We start from the raw sequence: 14,228 nt of genomic DNA, 5'->3' as shown, positions 1-14,228 counted from the left end.
ACTGAGAATTCAGACATAGATACACAAACGTGCACACATGACAGTGTTTTTTTTAAAAGATGTATTTTACACAGATACATTGGAGTTGAGTGTTCATTAAAAATAAATGCCGTTAAGCAAGTTTGTTCCAATTGAATTTCACACACATGTTCACACTAGTGAGTTAGACAGAAAGTGGAGCTGAGTTATGTTCAGCCACAAAGAAAGACATTGTAATGGGTTCTTCTTTTGGATTGTTTCAGTAAACCTATTTTTGTAGCATATTGCGTGGTGTGGCTTCTGTTTTTTTCTTCTTTTGACTAATTGTTACAACTTACCCCAGTATGTGTTACATCCTACCCCAGCAGTGGGGTAGATTGTAACAAAGGCACTCCATGTATTTGACATCAACTTATACGGGGTGTGATATTCTTGCTGAGGTTTCAATGGGTGCCTTTTGTAGTACACAAATCTCTGAAAACTCTGTGAGTTACAGATGCTGAAGCAAAAAGTGTTCCAACCATACCCGGTCCCCCCTTACTTATAATGTTAATTTACTTACAATGACTTAAACTCCAAATCTGGTGAATCTGCAAATTCTGTATAAATATGTGTATTTGTTCATCAGGTGTGTTTGGTGCTGATGAAGTGAAGTCAGTGTCAGTGATGGAGGGAGATTCTGTCACTCTAAACACTGATGATACTGATATACAGAGAAAAAATCAGATAATGTGGAGATTTGGACACAACAACATTCTCATCGCTCAAATCAACAGAAAGAACAATAAGAGCAGGTTTTGTGGTGATGATGCTGATGGGAGATTCAGAGACAGATTAAAGCTGGATCAGGATCTCTGAGCATCACAAACACCAGTACCACAGACTCTGGACTTTATAAAGTAACCAGCAGCAGAACAGAGGTCAACACTCAACACATTCAATCTTACTGTCTATGGTGAGTAGAGATGTGTTGACAATAATCACTGTCATTAATATATCATTCTGAAGTGATACGCACAGAATCATTTGTGCATTTTATGCATTTTTATAATGACATATTTTAATAAATAACATTGTATTATTAAAGCACGTTTCTTTAATACTTAATGTTAAGTATCAACTGACAAATATCACAGCAGTGTTATTTTAGTGTCATTGATACACTATGGTTTTATTTACCCTGAATCACAGCTCTGGTACTTACCGTATCAGATATATTCTGATATTCATCTACCCATTCCTGTCATCACCATTTACTCTCCACAAAATCCTTCATCATCATCTTCATCAGGATCGTCAGTGTCCAAATGTGCGTTTCTGTGTTCAGTGTTAAATGTGGGTCATGTGACTCTCTCCTGGTACAAAGGAAACAGATTATTGGCATCAGTGTGTCTGATCTCAGCAGAAGTCTTTCTGTACATCTGGAGTGTCTGGATGATTTCTACAGCTGTGTGGTGAACAATCCCATCAGCAACCAGACGCAACATCTCAACAACACTGAACTCTGTCAGCCATGTTCAGGTACATCTGTGGCACTGTGTTTCCCGTTAATTATCTAGATTGTGGCGGCCTGCCGTAATCTGACCATAATCAACTGACAAATATATTTTTTAATTTTCATCATGACATAAAACATTGTTTTATGACAAAATAAAAGCTTGATGCTTAAACTCTTGCAAGTGAAGAAATGAAAACACGAATATTGTAATTTTACTAATATACTTACTGTGAAATATTCATTTTATTATTTATTTTTATGTATGTATATTTTATATACAGTACATTATTACAGTAATACTGCATATCTTAGGAATTATAATAATAATAATTAATGTCTGATTTAAAGTCCAGATACAAGTCAATGCAAAGGCTTTTACTCTGTTCAGTTTAGTCCCTCAAATTGGTTTGCTCTCAAAGTGCATCAAACCAATGCATTTAACTCTAAAATTTCTTTTGGGGGACATTTTATTCACTACACCTGTAGTTATCTGAATAAAAGCTTTATTATGTCCACTGACAGAGTGTTGAGTTAAATAAGATAAAGCTGCCAATTTTTTACCTATTTTATGTTTTATTCGTTTATTCTAGTGTTCTGTTGATATTGCTTTCCACATTTTATCACACATAATATTGTGATACTATTAATTAAACATATGTTGTAAGCCTTGGTTAAGATGCAGGTCACTTCAATTGATTTGTGTGCTTATATTTGTTAGATCATTTAGTTATAGGATAGTGGAGTTCTTTTTGCTTTTTTGAGTCAAGCTCTTATGAAAGAAAATAAAATAAAAAATCACTCTGAACACATTGTAGTCAACAGTGATTCAGGAGTTGGCATGTCCCTTAAATAAATTTAGCAATAACTTGACATTAAGGTGGGGTGCAAATGTTTGGAAGAATTGATGCCGATTCTGATACTGATTGCTGATTTATTTTCCTTTAAGCAAGAGACAAGAAAGAATGAAAGAGTACATGAGAAAGATGTTTATTTGCTCTATTGCAGGCTGAACTGGCCTTAAAAAAAATCTGTAGCCATCTGAAATGAGCGGTAGCACTGCATTTTAATTACAGTCCAAACAAAGATGCTACATACATGTAGCATGAGCAGTATTTTTTTTTTAATTTAAATTAGATTGTACAATTACAAGATTTAAAGCAAACAGAGTGGCCTGGTTTCAGCTTTGGTAAATTATACTAAAAATGCAAATTCACTCTCTGACAGCAGGTGGCGCTTATGGAACAGCAGCGATTCCTTGGTTGTCGCTGTAAACAAAGCAGCGCTGCGCTTATAAACAATACTTTGATATGTATAATATATGGAGGTAAGATGAAAAGAAAATGCCATCGAAACTTTTCTGAAGACAGACAGTTACTTCAGTGATACATTCATATAAACCCCAACCCCCAGTTCAATATTAGGATTTTCTTTGAATATTTCGAGCATCGGAAACAGTGAGCTTGCTCTGCCTGTACAGTATTTTCTCTGCTAGCGCGTCTCTCCACTTTGCCTCTGTCTTTATTGTGTCCCGTCTCTGGCCTCTGTTAACGTCCTTCGTAATATTTCTACATATTTCCAGGGGTGAAGCAATATTTATAGGAGCAAGATACTTCATCGAGGATCAAGACGCACTTAAACAAGGGAGACGTTCAAAATGTGCAGTGCTGGGGACGTCCATGACCAGAACTGGTTTAGAGCTTCATTTTCTTTAAATAATATAAAATGTGAAAGTTTAAACCACGTCTTTAGAAAGAGTTTGCTTTCTGTTTTCTTTTGTCTGTAAGTAGAACATCCATGAGAACATGCAAACTCCACACAGAAAAGCCTCCTGGCTCAGCCAAGACCCAAAACGGGGACCTTCTTGCTGTGAGGCGACAATGCAGCTCAGTGTTAATGTTAGCAAGCACTGCTAAATTAGCTTTGAACTGAATGTCAGTAACGTCAGTGATTTAATAAGAAATGTTCAGAAACCTTTACAAAGCAACCTCTTAATTAACATGCTGAACTGAGAGAAATGGGAACATGAGCCACTAGAAATTGTTCTTAAACTTAATTTCTAGGGTCTATTGTCTATGAAAACCATGTGAGAAGACATACAGACTGTGTGGGAGGTGTTACTGGAGCAGTTTATTCACACTTACTGCAGAGCTTCACAAAACCACTTCACTACAGACCAACAGCACACTGCTCTCCAGCTCTTCTGTCGCTACTGCTTTCAAAAACTTATTACAACATTTCTGTTGTGTTTTGTTTTAAATGTCGCCTTGTCAGAATTCAGGTCTGTTGTTATTTGAAGAAAATGTTTGAGACATTTATTTTCATCTGTTTGTGCTCATGGAGTCTGGCTGGTAAGCATTTTTATGATTTCAGTTCTATGTATATTATTATTTATCCGCATCAACATAATTCTGATTTTTATTATTTCAAACATTGATTTTCGTGTTTTATTAGACTAGCAGACTAAAACATCTTTGTGTTCATGATATTCATTTTGACATTTTTTCTCTTCCACTCACATTAAAGGGTTTATTTATTGCACATTATTTAATTATTCATTGAAATTATACATTGAGTGCAGAGTCAGTAATTGTTTTGCAATGAGAATTTTTAAATAGCTTCAAAGAGTACATATTTGTTTATTAGGTGTGTTTGGTGTTGATGAAGTGAAGTCAGTATCAGTGATGGAGGGAGATTCTGTCACTCTAAACACTGATGATACTGATATACAGAGAAAAGATCAGATACTGTGGAGATTTGGACACAACAACATTCTCATCGCTCAAATCAACAGAAAGAACAATAAGAGCAAGTGTCATGATGATAATGCTGCTGGGAGATTCAGAGACAGACTGCAGCTGGATCATCAGACTGGATCTCTGAGCATCACAAACACCAGAACCACAGACTCTGGACTTTATAAAGTAACCAGCAGCAGAACAGAGACGCCGCTCAGCACATTCAATCTTACCGTCTATGGTGAGTAGAGAATTACTTACCTTCTTGACCCTATTTGATGTGTGAGTGTTGCTTCAATTATCAACTTTGGCTGTGGACTATAAAAAATGCTAAAAATAAGCATCTTAATCATTTTAAACCTGAAATAATATCGCTGACTACATAATACATAAAAAGCTGAATAGGATTTTCACTCTATGTGCATAATTTGACAATTACAGCTCGATTAGAAATGAAGCAAAGTGAATATATTCTGTGATATTTACATTAAAACGTCCACATTGATGTTATAATTATTTTACATTTTTTGTGAATACGTAGTATAAAAAATGTAAATATCAAACATTTGACATAAAATTATATCTAAAATATAAATTACATTTTAAAATACAATTATATAGTACAGAAATAATTTTCACACAATAGATTTTTGAAAACTAGTTTAAAGCATCATAGTATTGGACATGTTTATTAATATTTTTTATGATGGATTTTCATATTTGAAAATCGAAAGTCTCAGTCTGGGACGAGAGTAAAACTGTAAATCAATACATAAAACGAATTTTGGTCATAAAACTAAGTTTCATTGTTTTAGAGAGAAGTTTTATTAAAATTATGTAATGGAATTTTTATGTAAAGTTCATCAACTAATTCAATACTTTGATACCGATACTTTAATTCCATTTTAAATATGAATTTGTTTGAGAGAGGGCTTGTCAACGTCATCACTGATATATGAACATGTCTGTGCCTGACACAATGAACTTCAACTCAACACATCAAATTCTGACAAATAAAATGGTGCTCTACTGTAAAAATAGATTTATTCTCTAATATCTCTTCTCAGCTCATTTGCCTGTTCCTGTCGTCAGCAGAGATTGTGCTTCATCTTCATCATCATCACAGCAGAATTGTTCACTGGTGTGTTCAGTGGTGAATGTGAGTCATGTGACTCTCTCCTGGTACAAAGGAAACAGTTTATTGTCCAGCATCAGTGTGTCTGATCTCAGCATCAGTCTCTCTCTACCTCTGGAGGTGGAATATCAGGATAAAAACACCTACAGCTGTGTGCTCAACAATCCCATCAGCAACCAGACCAGACATCTGGACATCAGTCAACTCTGTCAGACATGTTCAGGTAGGACATGTGGTGATACTAGCATTTACTTACTGAGCTGATCTCATAGTGCTCATATTTAATGTAGCGTTTGTTGTAGATCAGACTGACAGATTCATTCACAGCAGCGGCTCATTTTGTCTGTTACAGAACACGGCCTAACCATATTGTACGTAGTGCAGATCTCTGCTGCCGCTGCTGGGTTTCTGTTGATTGTTGCTGCAGTCATGATCTTCTGCACCTGCAGGAAACACAAAAAAGCAAACCTCGTAGGCAAGTATGACCTAATGCTTATACATCTGTAAAAAAAAATATTTATATATAATAATTATTATTATTAACATTAGAATGATGTGAAAGAGTGTTCTAGAGAACACAAAACAATAATACTCAAATATTTTTTATTCAGAGTCTTCTTATTTTAACATGTCTATCACTATTGTTGCAACAGATACAACATGTACAGAAGAGATCACTTACTCTGAAACAACATTCCACAAAAGAAAAGCACAGAAATCGGTAAGAGCATTTCTTTCGGTGCAAAGCTTTTTCTTGTGATCTGTGGAAACAAATATTTATGCAGAGTACAAGAAAGTTAAGGCATTCATTAAGTCAGTGTGTTTTGTCATTATCCCTGATCACAAATGATGGTGACACTGCACATAAATAAGTAGTGCAACAGTACTTCAGCGGTATTTAAAACACCATCGATTTTTTCAGTAGCAAGCAATGTTTTTCAGTGATTAATGCAAACGACAGATTGCAGTTTTATTTTTCACACTTGTATTGCACCTGCTGAGCCAGCTTTTGGCACATTGCATCCTGTGTGTGAATATTGCCTGTTGTGTAGTCATTGTTTATTTCAGATCACTTCCTTTCTTTTGTTCCTCTCTTGCTTACTCTCTTTTTATGTCTTAATGTTGTATAAATTAGGGAATCTTCTAATTCTGTGGTAATATTTAGTTTAAGTAATTATCTGTTCAGTTTTTTTAACGAGTACCTTGGCTGCTTGACAAGCTCGTTTCAAAGTAGTTTCACCAACACTGTCGTGGTGCATGCTGGGAACTGTAGACCTGCCTCCAGCACTGCAGGCATCACATATTAAACTACATATTGAGAACTTTCCTGAAACTGTATACAATAATAGTAATAATAATAATAATAATACATGTATTTCAACATTAAGAGTAGATATTTAAAGTTATTTGCTGAATGAATGATCGGTACATTATACTTTTCTCTGTTGCCGTACATCATCTTTATTTCGCCTTTTTCTGAACATCCAACAGTGCAACTGAGAATAAGGAGTGAAAATGTATCCCATAATGCAGTGTTTGACACTTTTATGTCATAATATCAATAACATAAAAATTGTTTTACCCTCCAAAATGTGGAGATACTATAAGTAATTTATTGAGATGTATTAACGTTATTCTGTACTGTAGTGTATTTTCATGGCAGAATTTGGAGGAAGATAAATGTCAGTAATGATCTTGACAAATACATCAGTGATGTGAACGTGTCTTTCTGTTTTGTTACAGAGAGATAAAGAGGAGACTGAGGTGGTGTATGCAGGAATCGCTGGGAGATGCTGATCAGACTATGATTTTCTGGAGGTGGAATACTGTGTTAGTGTGAAAATGTTTTTATTTGAATATAAATGTATGCTTATTTTACATGTCACAGGAATCACACACAGATCTTTGAGAGATCTCACATAGATTCTGGATTTCATACTAAGATAATTATATTCATTACAACTAACTCTCACACAAACCTCTTGACTTCATTCAGTTCAAAGCAAAACATGATTTGCTTGCTTCTGCAAGTTATGCACACTTTTAATTCAAATTATGAAAGAGGAAGGGATCACTCACACAGAACATGTTTGTGCATTCCACTGCGCTGTTTTGCATATTTTTTTCAATGTAAACCACTGGTCTCTAATGACTTGATTGCTCATTGCATTCTAAACTGCCATTAGGCGGTGAAGCCACTGGAAATGTACTGAAATATTGCTGTTCCCTACTGACAGAACGCATCTTTGACTGACAGCTAAAACCTTGCCATAAAATCATCCGATTTTAAGTGTATCAGTCACACAGGATTAGTTCTTAGGATATGTGTATGTAGATTAATTTTTACTATGGCCACTATTGGTAATGTTTATGGTCTTTTCGTGAAGGGCAAATGTGAAATCGTTTAGATAGGTGTGTCTTCTGCACACTGCCGACACAGGTTACTGATACAACACAAAAATATTTCTTTATGTGCATAATTAATCATAAAATATTAAACATGAACATCCTCGTTCCAAAGAAAGATGGTGGGCTCAGGCACATCCATGATCTCAGGCTCCTGAATCGCGCGCGGCTTAATGAGGCGGCCATTCAGGATGCTGACTTTAAAACAGGTCCTCGTGCAGGTTTGCCCAGGGGACTTTTTTTGTTTAGTTTTTTTTTTCTCAGTGGATCTGGAAGATGCTTGCTTTCATATCAAAATAGCCTCCCATCACAGGCCATTCTTGAGTTTTGTGTTTGAGGGGGTGGCTTACCAATATACAGTACAGTCCTTCCATTCACACTGTCCCTGGCTCCATGCACTTTTACCAAGTGTCCTATTAAAATCAGGTGGGACGTTTTATATGTCATTGTTGTCAAATGCATTTGTATTTTTTACTGCTGAATATGCATTTGTATTTAAGTTATCATTTTATATGCCTCCCCGAAAAAAAGATCGGGATGGCCCCACTCCCCCTTGGCCTACCTCAGCACTAATTGAATAGCACTGCACTAACCCAGCAGCTGGGTAACACAAAAACATAAAGGGGTCATCGGATACTACATGCACTTTTACAAGTTTTTTGAACTGAAATGTGTGTTGGCAGTGTGTGTACACAACCACCCTATAATGATAAAAATCCACCCAGTGTTTTTTTTTTATCTCGTTAAATAATTTCCCCTTTCTCAAATCGAGCCAATCTCAGATGCCTGTCTGTGTGACGTCACACAGACAGGCCCCTCCCACGATAGTTTGATTGACAGTAGCGTTTCAGCACAGACTGGACTGGTGTCTTACCTTAGACCCGCCCTGAGTGAGCTGTCATCAGTCCTCCATTGTTTCACCGCCAGAGCAGATAAGAATGACTCCTAAGCGATTGAGGTGTTCTGTTGTTGGATGTAATAATGAACATAGCAGTCATCATTTACTCCCGACATCTGAGCCGCTGAACTGGCAGTGAATTATATTTGTTTTTCAAGGGAATGCGCCCCCGATCTACCTAAATGCGTTTAGGTTCACGCAAATCATTTGTGATCTAGCTTCACCTCCAGAAGAAGTGAGTATAAGGTTTTTTAATTAATACTTTGCAAATCGCCTTTCCTAATAATGTGCTAATTAGCAAGTTTCATGATGAATGCGGCTAAAGTAAACAGTCCCTCAGAGAGCGGCTCGGAAGATAGGGGCAGGGTAAGTAGAGCTCATTTGCATTTAAAGGAAAATGCTACAAAATTTTGTCAGGGTAAAAAAAGGTGTTTTTTACACTACCATTGAGAAATTTTAACCAAACTATGTTACAGACTTTTCATAAAGACCCTAAAGAATCATATCAACTTGTGGAAAATGGGCATCCAATGACCCCTTTAAATAACCCCAAAAATAACCCAGCAAGCTCAAACCAGGGTTTGAGTAGAAAAAGGAACCATTAACCCTTTTAGCATATTTTATACAGTTTTTATACAGGTATATAAATATATAAAACAACATTTAAACTCACAAAACTAACAAATTTAGAAATAAAAATAAAGGACAAATAAAACTCATAATAAATGCTAATACATTCAAAATATTACACACACATTTTACTTTTACTACTTTTACTTTTATTAATCTTACTTCAAGTGTAACCTGTCCCTGTAATTGCTTTTTGACCAAAATGCTGCTGGGCTGGTGTTCGGCGAGGAACTGTGAACCTCAGACCGCCAACCGCATTTCCACTCACATATAAAAAATGTCTTGGCTAATATGGAACTGTTGGCAACCCTGACGTCATTGATGATGTTCTAATCTTGTGACAGTTTAATTATCAATCACATTTCAAGTGCACTTTTTTGAGTTTATGAATGTTAAAATGACATTCAATCAAGTCAAGTCAAACATTATGACATTAATCAATCATGTCGAATTAATGAATTTCTATCCAGGGCTTTGGAGCAGTTTTTGTTTAGTTTATGTTTGTATTGTTTTCATATTTTAAAACAGATTCAATAGTTTTGTCAGTGCTGTAGTAATGGTTTATGAACAGTCCTTTATATCTCTGTTAATACAGATGAATCTGCTAAAGCTCCACCTGCTGGATGAACATGTTATTTCACTAACAGCTCTCTCTTGCTATGACATTTGTAGAATAAAATTATTTAAAAGTTATATGCAAGATATTTCATTTTTATTACTTTATACTTCCTTTTGTACATTATTAAATAAAGGTGCTTTATATATTCCTTAAAATGTTCTGCCTCATGTTGACCTTTAAAAAAATAGACTGTCATGGGTTGTTTGCAGGCAGGAAAATCTTGAAGGCGGTGAACCGATGTCATAACAAATGTCACTAGACTGGGAAGATTTTAAAACGAGCGCTTCATTCATAAATTAGTACAACTTTACCTTCATGCTGTGTAAATACAAAGAGAAGACAGAACGAGCAGCGCTGAATCGGAGACCTCGCCGCATCTGGTGTAACAGCAACACTGATTATAATGGGCTCTATTGTCTTGTGTCATATCACTTTGCATGACATGTTGTAAATGGAACCATTTTAACAAATCAGATAGCTATCTAAAAACGCATGAAGTGACCTGGTGTAAACAGGCCCACAGATGACTTGAAAAACACTGAAGTGGTGTAATATTCAGTAAGTTTAAGACTTAATTAAGTCGTAACCATTAATCTCATCATAGCTGTGGGTGTTTCCATCGAAAACAATCAGTTAAACAGTTCAGGAAGATGTTGACCACAAGTGGAAAAAAAACACTCAGTGTGAAATGAGAAGCTATGAAGAAAAGAGCTGACAACAACCACATAAATGTGTGAACTTTAGTCTATATTCTACACTGCTCTTAATTCGACTTTTATCTCTCATCATGACTATTTTAACACATTGTTGCATTCATGGCTGTTAAAGCCCATCAGTTTTCTAACATATATTGATCCACAGATGTTTGAGCTGATCAAGTATCTTCATTATGTTCAGCGTTTAAAATCATTGTTTGGTTTAGTCAGTGTTTTTATGCTCCCCACAAACCATAATCAAACTCCAGACCAACTAAATCAGTGGCTCCCAACCAGCCCCCAACACTGCGTAAGGAGACAAGCAAATTATGCAGTGTTGGGGGCTCTAGAAACGTAGTTGGAAACCACTGAACTAAACCACTAACATCAGCTGCATTTGATTCACTTACCACATGAAAAGTTTTTCAGCAAGACAACTGACGTTAAAACAGCAACAAAACAGGTATTTTGTGCAAATATAGTAACAAATGATCAATTGGGAGTAGATGAGAGAGAACAACTGTAACTGTAGACACACTTTAACCTTTTAACATGATGTAGTTTAATGAGCTTCTGCTAAAATAAATGATGATAAGAAGTTCTGCAGGAAACTTAAGCTTTCAAAAAAGGTCCAGTTATTTCTGCCTGTTTGTATGTGAACGTGTGAGAGAGAGATAACCAGAGCAGAAACTTACCAGTGCATTAGAAAGTTTGTTTTTAATACTGAAAAAGGGCATTTAAATCACTTCACATATTATATTCCTATTTCAAAATTTTAGAGTGCTTGTGTAGACCTCAGGCATTTGTATTTGTGTTTTCTTGCAGAACTTGAAGAAAACTAAGAAGGTTACCAATTGCTGTTGACTCTCTCCATCTTATTACCAGTTTATTACCAGTTTAGCAGCTGCTGTCGTAACTTTTACGTTGTGAGCTTTAGACGTTGGTACTGCTGGTGAAGGTCTGCACATGAGCAGTGTTGGGGAAAGTTACTTTTAAAAGTAATGCATTACAATATTGCATTACTCCCTAAAAAAGTAACTAATTATGTTACTTAATTACTTTTTATAGAAAGTAATGCGTTACGCTACTTTTGTATTACTTTTTAAATCTGAGCTGGGCTTGCTTGTTTTTTTTTTTATATTAAAAAGTTATATTTTTGTCAAATGTAAAAGTAATTTTACAAATGCATGAACTAGCTTTTCTGCATCAGAAACAGGTAACATGTTTCGTAACTTGGCAATGTTTCTAATATCATATGTCATTATGCGACAGAGGAAGTTTGCGCTCCAGACAGTCGTGAACACACTGAGAACAGTTTGCCTAGGCTGCGGATTAAAGGTAATAATGTTGTAAATAATATTCAGTTTCTTGCACAGAACGATCGTTTCACTTCATAAGAACTCAGTGTATCATCAGGAGCCACAGGTATTAATTTGGTCTTGCCTGTATATGTGTCACACTTAGCCTAAGGAAAGGAGCGAGGAACGAGGAGACAAGGCGTAAACGAACACAAAGTCTTTTAATCCAACAATCCAGGAAGGACCACTTGGCAGACGGGAACACAGGAAACACATGTGCTGACGTTCAATCTCCGACAAATACAAACTGAAAGAACTGGGGCTTATGAATACAGGATAACTGAGGAGGCACACCTGGAATCAAATTAACAATCTGGGGAACACAGGTGCATAGAATGACTAATAATCGGGGACAAGGAACACATGGGGAGGGAAAACACAACACAATGAGTCCAGGGGCGTGACAATATGCTTGTTTGACTCTAAAACAAAAGGACAACGGTTTCACCTAAAAAAAATCTTCTTAAAAAGTCACCTACACTTTGGACGGCCTGAGGGTGAGTAAATTTTCATTTTTGGGGTGAACTATCCCTTAAAGGCACTATTCTTTGTAAAGCAGAAAGATTTGTATTGTAAAAAGTGATATACACACACAATAGAAGTGAAAAAATATAGCTAAAATGTACACTGTATTCGTTTATATTTAAAGGAGCATTTACATTTGATAAAAATTTATTTATAATAATTTAAATGACATTTATTCAGAAATATATTGATAAATATACTCAAAGCAGTTCAAGAGCATTTCCACTGTCCTCAGTATCTGATTAATCAGAGTTTGATGATGTTGTCTTCTCTCTTCTGATAAAGGCTTCTGGATCTGAATTCATAAACCAGCACAGCAACAGCATCCACACCCACCAGAGCAGAGAGAGCCAATCGGATCACAGCTTCAGTAAAACCACAGCAGCTGATATAGACTTCTGAGAAAAGAAATGAACAATGTTGAAACATAATTATGATTCATTTAGTTTTGTGGAAAAACATAGTGCCACTGCTGTAAGGCTGGAAGAACCTCAGACACTTTGATCTCCTGAGATACGGGCAATACAAACACAGTGCATTTATGTACAGACGTGTTTCCACAGCTTCTTTCTCACCTATACATTTGTTCTTTTCCCCCCTACTTCCTTCTCTTTATCCATCCTTCCCTTCACTCAGCTCACTCAGAATGGTCAACAGCATAACATAATGTTCTACATGAATGCAAGTGATATTCACAGTCATGTCCGGTATCATTTGAAACGTCTCAGTACGACTGGTACAACTGTCTCAATCTTACAAGAAGTAGACTAAAAGGTAATACAGATCCTAAGAGTTTAGAGATATTTTGCTCACTGTAGAGGGTGTGTCATTTCCCAGTGTCTGTCCCCAAAAGGTGTAAACTATACTTGATCACTGCACATTCCAATTGTAAGTTCCTGTCTCCATTTGGAGGATATTTGTCTTGGTCTGAGTACTTAAAGAAAAGTTGCAGGAAGATCAGGTGCGCTTCTGTAGCCAGATGAGCCCGTAGTGTGGAGTGTGTCCATATACTCCACACTAGGTATCTTTCTGAATTCAGATATGCATCTTAGTATGTACTAGATCTCAGGTTATATGGAGCATAGGGCACATCTGGTGAGTTTCTAGATTCCTGACTAACTGCTTGACTTTAGTTTCTATGTATTTTCCTGAAGTCAGGTATGCATCCTTTGCTCTTAGATTTATCTTTGAGAATTTGATGTCTTGTAATGATTTGATATCTTTGAATTGATTAGATAATTGGCATAATACATATTTAACTGACTGATAATAAATTGTTACATTTGATTTTATTCTGACTTACTCTGAAATTATTTTCTCAAGTAGATTAAATGAAGGCATATGTTTCCGCAAATCTGCATCCAGGGTTAAGTACATGCATCTCAGGTTAGATAGAGCATGGGGCACATCAGGTGAGATACTAGATTTCTGACTAACTGCTTGACTTTAGTTAAGTTGTTATGCAGTTGCATTAACTTTGGGGGGCAAGACAAAGATACTATTGAAGTATTAGCAAGCATGGGGCGGCATACTTCATAGTACTAGCCATAACCTCTGGTTATTGTATCAGCTTTATTCAAGTTGTTATGTAGTTATATTAACTATAGGGGGCTAGATAAATATACTATTGAAATATTAGCAAGCATGGGGTGACCAACATATTTACTCTGTAGTTACAGTGGGTACGGAAAGTATTCAGACCCCCTTCAATTTTTCACTCTTTGTTATATTGCAGCCATTTGCTAAAATC

At 36.0% G+C, this 14,228-nt stretch overlaps 2 protein-coding genes across 2 annotated transcripts in view; one reads left to right on the top strand and one right to left on the bottom strand.

Annotated features, from left to right (window-relative positions):
- The first annotated feature begins 3,776 nt into the window (after positions 1–3,776).
- LOC107698552 (SLAM family member 5-like) lies at positions 3,777–7,144 on the top strand. Its single transcript, XM_016499590.1, has 5 exons — positions 3,777–3,825; positions 4,121–4,453; positions 5,280–5,570; positions 5,700–5,818; positions 7,091–7,144. The coding sequence occupies exons 1-5, from the start codon at positions 3,777–3,779 to the stop codon at positions 7,142–7,144; spliced, it is 846 nt and encodes a 281-aa protein (XP_016355076.1).
- A 5,580-nt stretch (positions 7,145–12,724) lies between these two features.
- The window catches only part of LOC107698551 (SLAM family member 9-like), a 6,042-nt gene continuing 4,538 nt past the window's right edge, over positions 12,725–14,228 (bottom strand). Inside the window, exon 5 of the mRNA XM_016499589.1 lies at positions 12,725–12,876. Coding sequence (XP_016355075.1) covers positions 12,725–12,876 — 152 coding nt within the window. The remainder of the gene's footprint in view (positions 12,877–14,228) is intronic.

This window comes from Sinocyclocheilus anshuiensis, unplaced genomic scaffold (genome assembly GCF_001515605.1).
Source record: "Sinocyclocheilus anshuiensis isolate Anshui unplaced genomic scaffold, SAMN03320099.WGS_v1.1 scaffold118, whole genome shotgun sequence".
NCBI classification, from domain to species: domain Eukaryota; kingdom Metazoa; phylum Chordata; class Actinopteri; order Cypriniformes; family Cyprinidae; genus Sinocyclocheilus; species Sinocyclocheilus anshuiensis.
Note: the sequence above shows the minus strand (reverse complement) of the source record. Positions and strands in the feature narration are given on the sequence as shown.

Bases quoted from the DNA above. Each gene is read 5' to 3' on its own strand.
- LOC107698552 (XM_016499590.1), top strand. From the start codon at position 3,777: ATGTTTGAGACATTTATTTTCATCTGTTTGTGCTCATGGAGTCTGGCT. The intron at 3,826-4,120 runs GTAAGCATTTTT...TTTGTTTATTAG, and splicing joins GTGCTCATGGAGTCTGGCTG to GTGTGTTTGGTGTTGATGAA. The intron at 4,454-5,279 runs GTGAGTAGAGAA...ATCTCTTCTCAG, and splicing joins ATTCAATCTTACCGTCTATG to CTCATTTGCCTGTTCCTGTC.